Source organism: Zeus faber (genome assembly GCF_960531495.2).
Source record: "Zeus faber genome assembly, chromosome: 14".
Taxonomy (NCBI): domain Eukaryota; kingdom Metazoa; phylum Chordata; class Actinopteri; order Zeiformes; family Zeidae; genus Zeus; species Zeus faber.
In genome coordinates, this window is record NC_137200.1 from 27,880,337 (window position 1) to 27,899,300 (window position 18,964).

An 18,964-nucleotide genomic window follows, 5' to 3' on the forward strand; every position below is an offset into this window, starting at 1 on the left:
AGAGCTGAGAGGAAGAAAGAACAGCGATGGATGTATGGGATCCAAAAATAGCTACACGGAGGAGAAGAAAAAACACATTCGGACACAAACGCTTGAAAGATACTTTACTACTTCTAGTACTTTACTGGGGATGGAAAAAACACCTGGGAAATGGGGGTAAACTAATAAACTTCGATCTAGAAGTTTGCTTAAATGTTTTATACTCCATTCCAATATCTATTGAGGACTGGGTTGATAGAGACAATTTGACCTCACAATCCTCACAATAATCATTAGATTTATTTGTCTTTTTTATTTGATTCACTTCCTTTTGAATACTGAACTTGAGAGACTCCCGATCCACACTCCATCCAGTTGGTGGCGCTCATGCGCAATGTCGCTGTTTTCCATCCACCATGAACCGGAAGTAGAACAACGCGGAAGCAGCATGCGACGGTAAACTGTTTTATTTTGGTCCGTTTTAGAACAAATTCTTACAAATTAAACAACCGTATTTTATCACATAACCGAGTGACGCGTGATTTCAACATTATATCACTTGAACTATTATCAATTATATTGTCGCTTTTGGATCTCACTCGCATTTCACTTGAGCTGAAATGCGACAATATTGTTTTTTCACCACATTAAGTCTCAATAATTATAATTACAAGTGACGGAGCCTTCAACATTTCCACATCACAACCCCAGCAAAGACACTGAAGAACGTAGAACACGAGTAGAATGGCAGAATATAGACATTTATAAAAATGGTTGGTCGGGAATTTGTACATGTGTTTGAATGAAGAGTTCACCGTGCCAAATGAAGAAAACGGAACGTATCCCGGGCGTATTGGATGCGTTACTATGACAAACAACGACACCAGCTAACAAGCTCACGTCACTTCGACCTATGACGTCGGATAAACGTGTTGGGGGCGGGGGTACAGCGCTGACGTCATTTTTCAAACCCAGATTTCCCAAATTCCTAAAAACATTTGTATTTGTTTTAGGAGCGGCACAGTTACCACAGGCAACCATAATGGGCTATTATCAACCAGCGGTGTGTTCTGGTTGCCCCGTTGTTTACTGTTTTTACATATTACATTACATTACATTTATCAGACGCTTTTATCCAAAGCGACTTACAATTGTTCAAACACCGACGGACGCAGCCATCAGGAGCAATTAGGGGTTAAGTGTCTTGCTCAAGGACACTACAGCATGCTAGCAGGAGGAGCCTGGGATCCAACCAGCAACCTTTAGATCACTAGACCACCAGCTCTACCGCCTGAGCTACCATCCCCACATATGTTTAAAAAATAAAAATCAGCGCGGTAAACTTTAGTATGTTTCTTAACTGAAAATACAATGATTTGGCATCTGAGCAGAACATTAACGTAGTTATTTTTAAACGTGTATGACAAAGCAAGTTCGGCTTCAGTCAAGACATTGCTTGGTTCACCTCAAAACAAGACACACTGTTAAATATCACCAAAATAATTAACTTTGATCATTATTACTCAATTATAAAAAGGGAAAACCATTTTTTTTTCAATCTTGGTAACCAGCAGCTATTGCATAACATGATGCTGATGCGACCACTTCTAAAAGTTGGCATCTGGCCCTGATTATAACGTAGTTTTGAATGAGAGGTGTTTTTCCTTCACATTGTTTGAACTTACGGCATTTTAAATGATCCGTTGCTCCCCCCCCCATCATGGATGGATCTTTTAAATGTGTGTTTTTCAGGGTGAGCCGACGGGCGTGCGAGGACGGCCCCCTGCTGGAGGAGCAGGAGACGGAGGGCGAGCGGCAGCTGCATGGCCTCCTGCTGCAGCAGCTTCACACCCGGGTGGACGTGGAGCGGTGGGTGGTGCTTGCTGGAGGAGTGTGTCACCATGTAGAGTGTAGCATGTAGTAGATGGCCTATATCCTACATTGCATGTAATATAAAATATAATATGTCATCTAGTAGGTTGTATGTCCGAGAAGACGTTGTTCTTTTTACTCACATTACCATGGAGTTATGGATCCAGTGGTTCGCTGGCTGTTCTTGCTTCCTCACACCCTGGTTTTGGGCTTCAGGCTCCAGACAGAACACACAGACCCGCTGTCTATCTGTAGTCTGACTTGAGGCTCCTCCAGGGCCTTTCCACTACTGGAACCATCCTGAAAACCCTCCTACTCTCTCACTAAAATGTAGATAGATTACATTTATACAATATATATCTATCCACATATTTACTATAGCAGCATATTACTGGTACTTTCTTTCATATTATTACTGCACTGCTGCTATATACCATTTATATGCTATTTTAACATAGTGCTACGAGTAAGCATAGTGCTTACTCCTGTTATATTCTGTTTATGTTCAGATGAATTTTATTTTCATAAAAAATATTGCTCATATCTTATCGAAACAAATCAGTCCATTAATAACAAGTGACCTCACAGAAAGTAGATGAAAGGGGGGTGTGGCCCATTCTGATGGTCGGTCAGTGCACCTTTTTTTAAATTGGTGACAGAAGGAGACACTTACAGCCCATATACTAGTACTAACTTGTACTGATACCAGAACTAACTAGTACTAATAATCTACGGCAATATCCTCACTACATGCTTTGTGCTGATTCCAACCAGTATGAGCCACACTATCTATGTAAAAATTTAACATTGTATTATTATGACCAGGATTGTCATACCTCAGTATACAGGTAAAAAACATGTTCTAGTGAGCAGCACATTTTTAATTTTCCGACTTAGTTTTTCCAGTGCAGTGGAGCCTCACTCATCAGAACCTAAACAAACTCAACAGTTCAAACGAACCACAGTGTATCAGTTACTGTCTGCCGTCATATGTGCATGAATCTTTCTGTCTCCGTGTTAACAAGTCTGACAGAATAATCAGCTGCTCAAACGTTTGTTTCTGACAAAGTTCAACCTGGTAAATATACCTTTACCGATCAAATAATGTAGAATATTCATGTTCATATAAAGTTAGAATAAACCTGGACTGATTCAGGAACAGTTTCGCAGATTACGACCCTCATATTCCACATTATGCTTCCATCTAAATGTTGCAATAATAAAATATGAATTAATTTAATTTTGATTTCCATCACTTTGGTTTCAGTTAACCAAATGTCCACAGATTTCTTTCTTTTAACAGGATTTCTACAACCAGTAGACATGCTATTACACTGCTATTACCCTGTTATGAGCAATTATTATATGACAATTAGTTAAAATTAAATTGTTTTTATGGTGACAACCATGTTCTTTTCCTCCTGTGATGAAATTTCCCTCTCTCTCAGATGCGTAGCCAAGCGGCAGTGCTTCGCTCCTGCCGCCCTCTACAGGCCGTTTGGGCAACAGGCCGCTGGTGTGCGCAGCCTGTCCCAGTTCCAGGCCCTGCAGGACGGGGAGCAGGAGCAGGCCAGCCTGAGGGAGCTGGGCCTCAGCGAAGCAGAGATCCAGATGTGGAGGAGCAGGGACGACAAAACTGACAAGGTTCAGATTTAGAATTAAACCACAGTATAAAGAACTAAACTACTGAGGCATAGAACAAACTATATAACTACACTACTGAGATATAGAACTAAACTACTGAGATATAGAACTAAACTACTGAGATATAGAACCAAACTACTGAGATATAGAACCAAACTACTGAGGTATAGAACTAAACTACAGAGATATAGGACTAAACTACGGAGATATAGAATCAAACTACTGAGATATAGAATCAAACTACTGAGATATAGAACCAAACTACTGAGATATAGTACTAAACTACTGAGATATAGAACCAAACTACTCAGATATAGAACCAAACTACTGAGATATAGAACTAAACTACAGAGATATAGTACTGTACTTAACTACTGATATATAGAACCAAACTACTGAGATATAGAACCAAACTACTGAGGTATAGAACTAAACTGCAGAGGTGTAGAACTAAACTACGGAGATATAGAATCAAACTACTGAGATATAGGCTAATCTACTGAGATATAGTACTTAACTACGGAGATATAGTACTTAGCGACTGAGATATAGAACCAAACTACTGAGATATATAACTAAACTACTGCGATATAGTACTAAACTACTGAGATATAGAACCAAACTACTCAGATATAGAACCAAACTACTCAGATATAGAACCAAACTACTGAGATATAGAACCAAACTACAGAGATATAGGACTGTACTTAACGACTGAGGTATAGAACCATACTACTGAGATGTAGAACTAAACTGCTGAGATATAGCACCAAACTACTGAGATATAAAACTAAACTACTGAGATATAGAACCAAACTACTGAGATATAGACCTAAACCACTGAGATATAGAATCAAACTACTGAGATATAGAACTAATCTACTGAGATATAGTACTTAACTACGGAGATATAGTACTTAACTACTGAGATATAGAACCAAACTACTGAGATATAGTACTAAACTACTGAGATATAGAATCAAACTGCTGAGATATAGAACTAATCTACTGAGATATAGTACTTAACTTCGGAGATATAGTACTTAACTACTGAGATATAGAACCAAACTACTGAGATATAGAACCAAACTACAGAGGTATAGAACTAAACTGCAGAGATATGGGACTAAACTACGGAGATATAGAATCAAACTACTGAGATATAGAATCAAACTACTGAGATATAGAACCAAACTACTGAGATATAGATTCCAAACTACTCAGATATAGAACCAAACTACTGAGATATAGCACTAAACTACGGAGATATAGTACTGTACTTAACTACTGAGATATAGAACCAAACTACTGAGGTATAGAACTAAACTACAGAGGTATAGAACTAAACTACAGAGGTATAGAACTAAACTACGGAGATATAGAATCAAACTACTGAGATATAGGCTAATCTACTGAGATATAGTACTTAACTACGGAGATATAGTACTTAACGACTGAGATATATAACCAAACTACTGAGATATAGGACTAAACTACTGCGATATAGAACCAAACTACTGAGATATAGAACCAAACTATTGAGATATAGAACCAAACTACAGAGATATAGTTCTGTACTTAACTACTGAGGTACAGAACCACACTACTGAGATATAGTACCAAACTACCGAGATATAGAACCAAACTACTGAGATATATAACTAAACTACTGAGATATAGAACCAAACTACAGAGATATGGTTCTGTACTTAACTACTGAGGTACAGAACCAAACTACTGAGATATAGAACCAAACTACTGAGATATAGAACCAAACTACTGAGATAAAGAACCAAACTACTGAGATTTAGAACTAAACTACTGAGATATAGAATCAAACTACTGAGATATAGCACTAATCTACTGAGATATAGTACTTAACTACGGAGATATAGTACTTAACTATTGAGATATAGAACCAAACTACTGAGATATAGTACTAAACTACTGAGATATAGAACCAAACTACTCAGATATAGAACCAAACTACTCAGATATAGAACCAAACTACTCAGATATAGAACCGAACTACTGAGATATAGAACCAAACTACTGAGATATAGAACTAAACTACTGAGATATAGAACCAAACTACTGAGATATAGAACCAAACTACTGAGATATAGAACTAAACTACTGAGATATAGAACCAAACTACTGAGATATAGAACTAAACTACTGAGATATGAACCTTGTGTCGATTACGCACATTTTTGTATGTATAGAGCTTGTTGTGCGTAATCACCGGGTGTCATAATTCACTGCATATATGTAGGACTGTATGTTTATGTATGTGACAGATAACCTCTTGAACTTGAACCAAACTACTGAGACTTGGAACCAAACTACTGCGTTCAGATACAACTACACTGGTTGCCATGGCTTCCTCTCTAACGGACCCGCCCCCGCCCTCAGGCTCATGGGCTCTGCGCTGCCCCTGGTGCCCGGGAGCAGCGCCTGCAGCTCATCAGGGACAAGATGGATGCGAGGGCGGAGCTCCTGTCGCGGCCGCAGCGCTTTGCCGCAAGCCGTCCACTGTCCCGCCGGGAGATGGAGATCGAACAGGCGCTGTATCCCGGCAACCAGCGCCTGGGCTTCCTGTCCGGACTGTACCACCGAGGTGGGAGTGCAGGGGGGTCACGATATGATGATTTCTACATTTATAACTAGACCGTTCCACTTACAGATTGAGTTAATCTAGCTCTCAGTCCTGTTTAAATTTGAACTTGATAGTTTCGTGACTCACTAACGGGATGCTCCGCTTTTTCCACGAAATTCACTGTGTCCTCCTTACCCAGATTCAGACGAGAAGGTCTATACCAGTTTCCCCCCTGTGTGTCCAGTACAGAGATGGCGACAGGCTGCATGCTAACTGATCATGCACATTTCAGTATTTTCAGTATTCTTAGAGCTTATAGAGTTTATTGTGCAAAATTACTTGGTGTGATGACATTTCACTGCATATACTATGTATATGTATATGTATGTATATGTATGTATATGTATGTATATGTATGTACGAATAACCCATTAACTTGAACTTGAGCTGTGTTTACTCAAATCATGGCTGTGGCTGCAGAGGGGATCAGCTAGCCTGGCTCATGTGAAATTTCCCCTCAAAAAACATGAGTATCCGGTATTATTTATATACTTAATATCTATTGTACTTCCTTTTTCCAGGCGATGAATGCCAGCAGGGGACGTCATCTGTCTCGGATCCAATGGAGTCACTCTACAAAGACCTTCTGACCGACAGTCCACACCGGGAAAATGCTGATCCCACGGATGCGATCAACCAATCAAAGTGCTCCAAGAACTGTCAGGTGGACCAGGTGGGCGGAGCAAAAAGACTTTCCGTTCAACCAGAGTCGACTTTGGACGCTCAAAGTCGCGCACAAACTGAACAGAAGCCTCAAACGGCCACTCCCCCGAGCGTCGACATGAGCCGGCCAATCGGCCGCCTGCGCGCGGTGGAGAGGGCGGAGCCGGAAAAACCTCTGACCCTGAAAGGAACGATCGAGGACGTTCCGGACGAACAAATCCTGAAGAACAAGGAAACTGACGCCGCCATCCGTTCCATCCCGAGGTTCAGGAACTACAACCCAGGAAAGCCCTCCAGGGTATCTGTCTGTCTGTCTGTCTGTCTGTCTGTCTGTCTGTATGTCCATGACGTCATTTAGCAGATTATTTTGTCCAAGGCGACTTGACAATAAGTAGACTTTGTCATAGTATCAAATAAACTGTACTGTGTACGACAGTCACTGCGAGCTCCTCCCAGTGCCACGGATGAGAATGTCGCGACTGGGATGAACCCTGAGACCGTGTGGTGGCAGAGGCGCAGGGCGGCCGGCGAGGGTGGAGGAGCGGCGGGAGCACGTCCGAGTCCGGTGGATAAAAGCGTGTCTGTCCTCTACCCTCGTTCTGCAGGTTCTGTGTGTGAAGAACCTGAGTCCTCAGGCCTCGCTCGCCCAGCTGGTGGCGCTGTTCTCCAGGTTTGAGCCGGTGGGCGGCCCGGCGGGCGGCCCGGCGCTGCGGTACCGGCTGCTGACGGGTCGTCTGAAGGGCCAGGCCTTCATCACGCTGCCAGGTACCACGGGGGTTCCCACGGTTCTGAAGGTTATCACGGCTAAGACGTCAACGACGGCTATGAAGGTAGTAAAGGTCAAAGGGTTCATGGAGCTGGTGTAGGCTCTAAAGGTCATGGAGGCCGTGAAGGTGGTGTAGGCTCTAAAAGTCATGGAGGCCGTGAAGGTGGTGTAGGCTCTAAAGGTCATGGAGGCCGTGAAGGTGGTGTAGGCTCTAAAGGTCATGGAGGCCGTGAAGGTGGTGTAGGCTCTAAAGGTCATGGAGGCCGTGAAGGTGGTGTAGGCTCTAAAAGTCATGGAGGCCGTGAAGGTTCTCATGTTTCTTACGCGGCATCACAGCTTTTTCCGTGCTCTTCCTGTTTGCAGACACAGAGGTTTCCCAGAATGCTTTGCGGCTAATCCACGGGTACCGCCTACTGGGTAAACCCCTGGTGGTGGAGTTTGGACGCGAGCGGAACGAAGAAGAGGAGCAGCGAGGAAGATGAAGGAGGAGGAAGGAGCCGGCCGGTGACTCCTGCCTTTACGGGAGAAGAAGAAACAAACTGCTGGACCTCCTTGTAAATCATTCTGATCAGTCACAAGCTTGAATTCTGTGTGTGTGTGTGTGTGTGTGTGTGTGTGTGTGTGTGTGTGTGTGTGTGTGTGTGTGTGTGTGTGTGTGTGTGTGTGTGTGTGTGTGTGTGTGTGTGTGTGTGTGTCTGTCTGTCTGTCTGTCTGTCTGTCTGTCTGTCTGTCTGTCTGTCTGTCTGTCTGTCTGTCTGTCTGTCTGTCTGTCTGTCTGTCTGTCTGTCTGTCTGTCTGTCTGTCTGTCTGTCTGTCTGTCTGTCTGTCTGTCTGTCTGTCTGTCTGTCTGTCTGTCTGTCTGTCTGTCTGTCTGTCTGTCTGTCTGTCTGTCTGTCTGTCTGTCTGTCTGTCTGTCTGTCTGTCTGTCTGTCTGTCTGTGTGTGTGTGTGTGTGTGTGTGTGTGTGTGTGTGTGTGTGTGTGTGTGTGTGTGTGTGTGAACAGTAATGGTATATATTAGCTGGCCACCAGGGGGCAATGAGAGGCTGGCACCTAATGACCTCTTCAATGTCCAACTGTTTCTAAATTGATAAACTACGTGTCCTCCAGTTAATTTAAATGTTTATACTTTAATGTTTAATATTGTACTCAAGCAGCCGCCAACAGGGGAAATAAAAGGAGTTTTCTAAATTGTTTTTATTTCCCCTCCAGAATGAAATAAGTTTAAACATGTAGTGTTAAGGTGTGTGGATCCAAACAGAACACTCTGTGACGTGCGTGGTATTTTAATGCATTTAAATACATCTGTTCTTTGATGCTCAAGACATTTTCGTAGTTTAAAATGCTGCTTGGAAATCAATCTACATTTTTGGGTGAATCGTGTGTGTTTTGGGGTTTGGAATCTCGTGTTGTGTAAAGCCAAGTGTTCAATGGAAGCAGAGATTGATCTGTTTGTTCAGTTCGACCTTCACCTCGATCTCAACATCATTTCAAAGTTTAACTAAAAAAAACTTGGCTGATAAAAAGCTGGAAGGACTGTGGGAGGCATGTTGTAATCACTAGTATTATGGTAGTACAGATTCAATTATTATTCAAGTATGACTAAAAAGCACTATTAGTGGAGTGTTATTTACCTTAAAACACCAGTAATCCAGAACACAGAGTCCAAAATGAATGTTAATCTGCAGAAAGATGAACGAGTCGGAACAGGAAGACAGTCATCTCTGCAGAGTACCTGTTATTTTTGAGTTTGCCAAAAATGTTTTTTTCTGGTCGGTAGTTTTTATTTCATAGTAAAATACATAGTAAAATGAAAACAGAACCTGTGACGCATCCCCCGGGAACAAGGTTTCAGGTTCAAACTCCAGAGGAACAGACATCGTCATGGCAACCAGGGGTTGCAACAAAACCGAACAATCACATCATACGTTGTGTCTGTTCCACCGATCAGGTTCCAGGATGTTGCTGATATCTCGCTAGGGCGTGGCTAAGGCAGTTTTTAACACTCGATTTGTCAGGAAATATGAAATCTTAACAGTTTTCCATCAAACTGTAAACGTTGAGGGTCCGAGAGGGGAAGGCATCTTGTCCTGTCGGACGTTTCAAAGGGTCGGAGGTCACGTCCATCAAGGTCGCAGGACGGTGACCACTTTGACTATCATTTCACTTTTGGCAAAAAACGTACATATCAGAAGAAACAAAAAACTGAAAAATGAACGAGATGGAAGTCCAGTTTCTCAGCACTCTGCGTGTGTGCACGGGATACGGTGTCGCATGTCAGACATATCCTGTGACGTCATATCCTGCCGCTGTCGGCTTCTTGTTTCCGTGCGCGCTCGAGTGAGAGCCGGCGCTGAGCGGATGGGCGTGGCCCCTGCCGCCCGGTTGCAGGGGTGGAATGCGGTAGGCGTGCGCAGGGCCATGCACAGCGGCCATGGGGTAGGCAGGGTACGCCACGCCACCCCCCTCCTCCTGGCAGCAGGACGCCGCCAGCATCGCCCCCCCCAGGCTGGACAGCAGGGCGGCGGCCATGCCCACATACAGACACTCCCCCAGCTCGTACTTGGCGCTGGGGGAGATGCCAGGCTGGTAGAAGGTTTGCACCACCTCGTGCATGGTCCACGACATGGGCACCAGGGTCAGGAAGCCCGCCAACACGAACAGTGTCCCCGCCGTGCCGGCGGCCCGCCGTTTTGCATTGGGCGCGCCCCCCAGGCACAGCGTGCACTGCATGCCCAGCGGGGCGGCGGCCAGTGCGGCGAACGACAGCAGCAGCGACGCCACCATGAGGCCGCGCGCCGCCTGCAGCTCGGCCGGCAGCGCCAGCAGCGAGTTGTAGGTCTCGCACTGGAAGGTGCCGGTGCTCTGCGTCACGCACTCTGCCCACAGACCCTTCACGGTGCTCACCGCTGTCACGATGTTGGAGCCCACGTGCGCCGAGACGCGCCAGGACGGCAGCACGGTGGCCAGCAGGCTTCCCAGCATGCCGAGCAGGCCCAGAAAGAAGCCTATCAGCTCCACAGCTGCAGAGGCCATGGCTGTGAGAGAGAGAGGAAGGAGGGGGCAGAGAGAGATTTGGTTACTGGACGAGCAAGAGAGTCCTGGTCCAGGTCCTTGTGGATTACTGTCGACTTGTACTGTTCCATCAGAGCTCTACTGACCTCCACTGACCCTTCTGCCCTCACCACGCGTACGTAGCTATGCAGCCAGCTGAACACTCTCCTAAAAAACTACCCAAGTACAAAGGTACCCAAGTAAGGGGGGGCAGTGGCTCAAGAGGTAGAGCGGATCATCTAGTAATCTGAAGGTCGCCGGTTTGATTGCCGGCTCCTCCTGCTAGCATGCTGAAGTGTCCTCGAGCAAGACACTTACCCCCTAATTACTCCTGATGGCTGCATCCATGGGTGTATGAATAACCCGCTTTGGACAAAAAGTCTCTTCTAAATGATGACGCAAATTCAATGTATCAGCCTGTGGCACGGTGCATTGCACTGCTGCCTCACAGCAAGGAGGTCCTGGTTTCGATGGACGCCGCACTCCGGTGGGTTATCTCCCAATGGTGTTTGCATGTTCTTCCCGTGCTCACAGGGGGTTTCCTCCATGTAACATCGGTAAGAACCTCCACTAAAAACATATATAAGAAACATCATCTGAGCAGCGACGGATACTGAAGTTGGTCCCTGGTCCAGCTCCTGGCCTGAGGAAGGACAAGCCTTGATGGAGACACATTTCATTGTGTGTGTGTGTGTGTGTGCGTGCGTGTGTGTGTGGTCACCAGTGATGACGAGCTAAGCTTGTCCAGTCCTGTTTCGTGAAGACAGGAGCTGACTCCAGGTGTTTTTAACGGGAGTGATGTGGAACAGCACTACAGTATGCAGATCAACGCTCAAAACTCTCTACAAATGCACATAACTTGATAATAAGTTCTGCTTACTCTTACAATGTGTGCCCAAACAAATAAACGTACGGATTCTGCTCCTCGAGGGGTTAGGGTTAACGAGGCCGATGGAAAGAGTTGCCACCACGCTGCCTTCCCCAAAATGTAGTGTGAGTCCGGATGGGCGATGAGGATGTCACCGTGTTTCAGCCGATGTCACAACGCCACCGGTGAGGGAAACAACTTGAAGCACAGTGTGCGTGCATATAACGGCCAGTACATGGCACCAAACTCCATTCTCTTTCAGGCGCGGAATCTTGATTAAAGCTTAATTTCTGAGATTTAGGAGAGACAGAACACCTCCACTGACCGTTATGGACCTCTACAGTCCTCTGCTGACCTTTACTGACCTCTACCGTCCTCCTTGGACCTCTACAGACCTCTACCATCCTCTAACAACCTCTGCAGACCTGACCTCTACCAACCTTGACTAACGTCTACACACCGTTACCAACCTTTATGGACCTCTACAGTCCTCCACCAACCTCTACTGACCTCTAAACACCATGAACGACCTCTACAGTCCTTAATGGACTATAGTCCTACTGACCTCTACAGACTTCTACTGACCTCTACAGATGTCTTAAGACCTCTACAGACCTCTTTCTGACCTCTACTGACCTCTGCCACCTCTACGGACCTCTACTGACCTTTACCAACCTCTCACGACGATACTCTCTTCTCCACCTATATCTCATGAGGGTCTATCTCCCTTTACTCTCCTCTACTTTCACTGCTGCTACTTATTCCTATCGAAGGTTTAGCTGTGACTGATGAAGAGTTGGTTTGATACTTCAGACAAAATGTAAATATTGTCAGTTCCATTGGACGGAAGTTCCTGTAAAACACGTGAAATGACGACCTCCCAAGTGACTCCAGATCCCAGAACACAAAACAAGCATCCACCTCTAGGATTCTAGGATGTCCCTCGAATCAGTGTCTCAGCTTACTTTGGTCTGGAGGTGAAAGCACCGGAAGAAAACACCTGCATGAAAGGAATCACAGATAAACGACAAATAGATCAGAAAATGGACTCAAGCGTTTCGCAGCACAGGGTCAGCTCAGTCCCCAGGGCAAACATCCCAGACACCGTATCCACACCACGGCCATTTTACCCTTGTGGGAAACGCCACCTGGAAGAGCCGGTAAACGACCTGGAAACCAGGCTTCCTTCAGGGAGAGGCTCTGCTTACGTCCCCCGATCAACCTCCGACTTTGTAGGAAAGTAGCAGATGAAGAGAAATGTTCCAGAAGAGGAAAGAGACACAACTCAACACAAACTGGATTTTACAAATTATCTGCGATGTTCAAGGCAAGACCAGCAGCTGTGTCAGGACATTGGTTATTGGTTATTGGTTATTGGTTATTGGTTATTTCATTAGCTTTACTTTCCAAAACGACACCTCTTCCAGGATATAATGTTGAAATGAAAACGGCTGCGATGTGATTATGGGGTGCACGCAGAACTCTGTAGAACCACCTTAAACATCATGACCTAATCAGAGCGACAGACAGACGCCAGACAGACAGGCAGGCAGGCGGAAACAGAAACAAACAAAGATGGACGGACAGACAGGCGGACAGGTTACCTCGGTTGCAGTAAATTCTGCTAGTTGTTGGAAGGTTTGCTGGTTTGATACGGCGGAGGACGAGCAGCTATCTGTCTGTCTGTCTGTCTGTCTACCCCTCCCCTCTCTCGCTCTCTCTCCTTTGCAGGTTTTTGGCTCCAAACTCTCGTGTCTCTCCTCGCAGTTTCACCGACTCCGTTCTTTCCGTTTCTCTGTCCAACTGGCTATCACCCCTCTATCATCCCTCCATCACCCCTCAATCACCCCTCTACCATCACCCTTACACACCAACCGTCTCCTATCGCCCCTCCACCAGTCCTCTTTATGTCCTCTATCATCACCTGTATCGTCCCTCGATCGTCCCTCTACCAACGCTATCGCTCCTTCTTGTCGCTTATGAAGCCTCTGTTTACTCTGCGCTAGTTCATCCAGACCTTCACCCTGTCCACACACACACACACACACACACACACACACACACACACACACACACACACACACACACACACACACACACACACACACACACACAGTACTTAGCAACAGTCATTCTCACTGCTTCCCCCTGCAGGTTGCATGGAGAACTTGTCAAACTTGAGGTTTTCCCATGTAAGTCAATGGGGCATAGACCAACTTCTTCTTCCAACCTCATTCAGCTTTTATCTTTTAACTTTCCTTCCCCTTTGTTTTTTTGTCACAGAACTATACTGGATAAAACATATTTTCAGCATGTAAATAAACTGCTATCACCACAGTAGATCATCAATATCAGCGCATGTGCAGCAGTCCGAGGAAGTGATGTCACTGCAGATGGCTCAGCTTCCACAATACACAATAACAAACTTCTACAACTTCACCTAAACTTTTAACCTCTGCAAAAAGTTTGTTGACACCAATTATTTAAGTTTGAATGTATACTCGTAAAACATGTGTTATGACGACGTATTTTACAGTTAAATACAAAGGAATCAGGCTGTACGTACCATGTCAGTGAGAAGAGTCTGGCAGTCCGTCACACACATCTGCTACTACTACGTGTACTATTACACTGTGTGTACTATTACACTGTGTATACTACAGTACTGTATGCCGTGCACTACACTGTGTACTACTAGCCCGGTCCTACGAGGAGAGCAGTGTGCATCCTAATCGCTCCAATCAGACCCTGCTGCGTTATGGGATTAGAGGATAATCCAGCCACTTCCACAGCTCACTGGACAAAGTCCACAGAACAAAACACTGAGGCATTATGCTGCTCACAGAGGAGCATTATGGGTAATCTGCATATTAATGAGGCTGCCAAGGGTCTGACCCCCATCACACTGTGAACATTCATAGTAATAATCTATAGAAATATAGTACTAGCAGTAGTAGTAATAATAATAATAATAATAATAATGATGATGATGATGATGATGATGGTGATGATAATGATGATGATGATGATATTATTAATAATAATTATAATAATAATAATAATAGTGATGATAGAGATGATGATGGGGTTGATGAGGATGATGATAACATTTTATTCATGTAGAGTTCCAAGTCAGTTTATAACATATGTTTCAGAGTATGTGATTCAATGTGAACAGTGAGGAAGAATCTGTGGAGGGTGAGGACGAATCTCTGGAGTGAGGAAGGGTCTGAAGAGCAAGGAAAAGTCAGTGGAGTGTGGAAGAGTCTGTGGTGAGTGAGGAAGAGTCTGTGGAGTGAGGTGGAGTGCAGAGAGTGAGGAAGAGTCTAGAGAGCAGGTAAGAGTGCAGAGAGTGAGGAAGAATCTGTCGAGTGAGGAGAAGTCTGAAGGGTGAGGAAGATTCTGTGAAGGGTGAGAAAGTCGGAAGAGCGTGGAAGCGTGGAGTCAGTAGAGTGGTGAAGAGTCTGGATCAGAGGTGTCCAAACTACGGCCCCCGGGCCAACTGCAGCCCGTGGTCCATTTTTAATTGGCCTGGAGCAAATTCTAAAAATATAAGGGAATATGGCCCACACATGAAACTTGCGCTTTGCTGTATTGTACTACTTAGTTTTAACAATAGGTGGAGCTACTGTCTTGAAGAAGGTAGCTTCTCCACAAAACAAGAGCAATCAAAGAACAAGAATTCAACAACTTTAGCATGTCCAGAAACACAGTTGTGCGGCAAATGGAAGGCTTGTCAGCTAATTTAAAACATCAAGTGTCAGATACAGCTTGTGCTTTTAATTTTTGCTCAGTTGCATGTGATGAGCACACAGATGCCACAGACACTGCACAGCTGTTATTTCTTTTGCAGGGAGTTGGGTAATGACATTTTTGAAGCTGTGTCTGATGCAATTGACAAGATGGGACTTAATTGGGTCAAGCTGTGTGGAGTTACAATGGACGGGGCTCCAGCAATGACAGGCGAACGCAAAGGAATGGCCTCTATGGTGTGCGCCAAGGTGCAAGAGAGCGGAGGTGAGGCCGTTAGAATGCCCTGCATCGTCCACCAAGAAGCCCTCTGTGCCAAGACAGTGCAGCTTGGCGATGTGATGAACACTGTTGTGAATACGGGGACCTACTCTACCATCCTCATGTGCGCTGGTGAAGTCATGGCTCCATGCTGCAACGATCTCTCATGACAGAATTCAGTCAGAGCTTCCAGGATTTTTCTATCACTGAGAAAGAAATGAAGCTGTTCTCGACTCCCTTCCTGATGGATGCAGAAGAAGCGGAAGAGAGTCTGCAATTAGAGCTTATGGAAATGCAGCGTGATAATTCTCTGAAGAATCAACGTCGGCTTCTCTCCCTGCCCGACTTCGACCGGAGCGGAGTGTCCTCCGATGAGGCGCCACGCAAGGAGAACAACGAGTCTGTTCGGCTCAACATACACATGGGAGCAAACGTTTTCTCTCTTAACTCTGAACAAAAGCAGATTGACTCCTGAGCTGCCAGCCATCCTTCAGTCCAGAGAGCAGCATCACTGCTCCCACTGAGTGCAACGCTGTTCCCATTATAGGTGAGTTAAGGATATATGGGACAGTATTCATGTGTTAATAAGCCCAATTACTTCATAAATTCAGTCAATTCAAGTTGACAACATTTTCTAGCAAACGTTAGTTGATGTGTTAACAAGCCAGATAACTTATTTGCATAACAAGCCTGAAATACACCCCATCCCCCTTCCCCCCTTATTTCCCCCTTCATACAGGGCTGTGAGGGGGATCACCATCCTGACGAAGAACCAATCTGAGGCTGCTGTTTTGAGAATGTGCTGCCAATAATTTTTGTAGCCAAATATATGAAAACTCATTCGTGGAGGAGCTGTGATGTAGGCTGTTTTTTTTTTCTTTAAGCACATTCAATCATCAAGCATAATCTACTACATTTGATTGATTTTGCTAACTTTAATACACTAGAGGTGAGGCCATATACCTCAGCTGTAGTGAGTGGCCCAGCCCTTCGCATGTTTTTCTGTAAGTGGCCCTGAGTGAAAAACGTTTGAACGCCGCTGGTCTAGAGCGTGAGGAGGAGTCTGTGGAGAGTGAGGAGGAGTCTGAGCAGTGAGGAAGAGTCCGTAGAGAGTGAAGAAAAGTCTGGAGAGCAGGGAAGAGGCTGAGGGTGAGGAAGAGTCTAGAGAGTGAGGAGGAGTCTGTGGAGAGTGAGGAAGAGTCCCCAACATGTTGGGGTAGTAGGGATGTATTACAGTATGATAACAATAGTTACTACACTATAATATAGCATGAAATGGTTTGACGAGAGTGAGATCGAATCAGTAGAGCGAGGAAGAGTCTGTTAACAGTGAGAAAGTGTCTGTTAATAGTGAGGACGAGTGTGGAGAGTGAGGAAGAGTCTCTCACATGCTGTGGGTAGTAGTGATATATTATCGTATAATAACAATAGCTATTATACTATGCTATATACTAGATATACTATACTATAGTAATATTTTTTTAATCTGCATGAAGAAAGAAATGTGCTTGATGTGGGTGAACTTGGCCTTGTTGTTATTTTGTGTGAGACGCTCTTTGTCATTTCGACAACCAGATGGAGCGCTGGAGCAGGTTTAGATTAGTTCTGGAACAGGTCTGGAAAAGTTCTGGAGCGGTTCTGGAATAGGTCTGGAACAGGTCTGGAGCAGTTCTGGAAAAGGTCTAGAACAGGTCTGGAGCAGTTCTGGAACAGCTCTGAAACAGTTCTGGAGCAGTTCTGGATCAGGTCTGGAGCAGGTCTGGAGCAGGTCTGGAACAGCACTGGGGGTTTCAGTTGATTTGTGAATTCTGGAACATCAACAACATATTTAAATGCGCTGTTAGCTCCACACAACAGAGGGTTCATCTGTAAGAGGAGTCCAACTCCCAAACTGCAGAGTCAGTTTTGACATTTGTAGATTATTTAATCACCATTCAACTCTTAACTTTCTCCTCTATCCTTTGAACTCTCTGTGCCCCTTAACTTTGTCTAAATTTTTTTGAAACTGTAGAGATTTTAAACATATAATAATCTTGTTTTAAATTGAAAAGAAATGTGTCGTCCTGAAGAAAATATAAAGTGTAAAAATGAATGAAGACATATTTAACATTTCTGTATTATATCTCTGGTATTGCATGTTTGTTTTTTGTTCAGGTAAAAAATAGATCTAAATAAAATAAAAATAAAGACCTTCAGGTCATCGGGATGATCAGGTTTACAGATTTCAGCCCAAACTGGATGAAGAAAAATGATTTGTGAAAAGCAAGGGAAACACTGCTCTCCACTCCCTGCTCTTCCAGGAACAGATTCATGCAATTAGATTAGTTTTTATAGTTTCACCTGGAAATAACTGAAGAATCCAGAACACATTGTTCTGAAAAAAAAACCCTTTGTGTGTCAAATAAAGTCTGAAAAAATATATAAAAGTAAAATGTAAAACAAAGAAAAAAAGCGGATTATTAACAACAAATTGAGTAATAATAACAAAGTTTGATTAAAAGGGCTTTTTCAAGAAAATTATGAATAAACACACTTAGTTGAAATGTTCTATTCTCGGAATGAGAAACGACATCACAAACACTTTAATGCAATTCTCCACTTTAATCCAATTCCCCTCAAGACTCAAAATAGATCAGTGTGTGTGTGTGTGTGTGTGTGTGTGTGTGTGTGTGTGTGTGTGTGTGTGTGTGTGTGTGTGTGTGTGTGTGTGTGTGTGTGTGTGTGTGTGTGTGTGTGTGTGTGTGTGTGTGCAGATTGTTCAGAGTTTCAATCTAAAATGATTTTGTTTTGAAGAGGAATTTGGCTCATGGGTGCAATATGATGCATATTATATATATGATGTTATATATATATATATATATATATATATATGTATATACAGTATATAATATATTATGTAATGCTCTATATTATTATATTACTTTTTTCATACTGTTTGAGTGTATAATAGTTTCAGACATAATGAAAACGTTCAAATAGTGTAATACACAGATGCAACTTCTGAGAGATATCTGTAATATGTAAACCCCATCACTTCCTGTGCAGCGGTGTTACTGTCTGCAGTTGTACTATCCAGTACACAGTGTACTAACCAGTACACAGTGTACTAACCAGTACACAGTGTACTGACCAGAACAGTGACAATTAGAATCAGTAAATACAAAGAGTCTCACATGTTGTGCTCATGGTTTAATTGAGAAGGAATATTCCAGTTGTATTATTATCCTGAGTGCATCTGGGGATCCTGATCCGGGGACATTTCAAAATGAAATATATTCCTGATAGCTGAATGAAGATAAAACGAAATGGGGTTTTTTTTCTGGGAAATCAAGAAAATAATAACCCATTACAGAGAAATGTAACGTACAATTAGTCAAATAATAAAGGAATATGAAATCCCTAAATAGTCCATATTAACCACAGGAGTTTATGAAACTGGGAATCGTTAAC

At 43.9% G+C, this 18,964-nt stretch overlaps 2 protein-coding genes across 2 annotated transcripts; one reads left to right on the forward strand and one right to left on the reverse strand.

Moving 5' to 3' along the window:
- Positions 1-373: 373 nt before the first annotated feature.
- rbm41 (RNA binding motif protein 41) lies at positions 374-8,856 on the forward strand (the record flags this gene model as incomplete). The annotated part of the gene is made up of 7 exons (XM_080013588.1): positions 374-435; positions 1,732-1,848; positions 3,300-3,495; positions 5,911-6,115; positions 6,676-7,115; positions 7,423-7,582; positions 7,947-8,856. The coding sequence occupies 7 exons, from the start codon at positions 374-376 to the stop codon at positions 8,063-8,065; spliced, it is 1,299 nt and encodes a 432-aa protein (XP_079869714.1). The 3' UTR covers positions 8,066-8,856.
- A 1,002-nt stretch (positions 8,857-9,858) lies between these two features.
- On the reverse strand, positions 9,859-10,617 carry cldn2 (claudin 2; the record flags this gene model as incomplete). The annotated part of the gene is made up of 1 exon (XM_080013158.1): positions 9,859-10,617. The coding sequence occupies one exon, from the start codon at positions 10,615-10,617 to the stop codon at positions 9,859-9,861; it is 759 nt and encodes a 252-aa protein (XP_079869284.1).
- Positions 10,618-18,964: the final 8,347 nt, after the last annotated feature.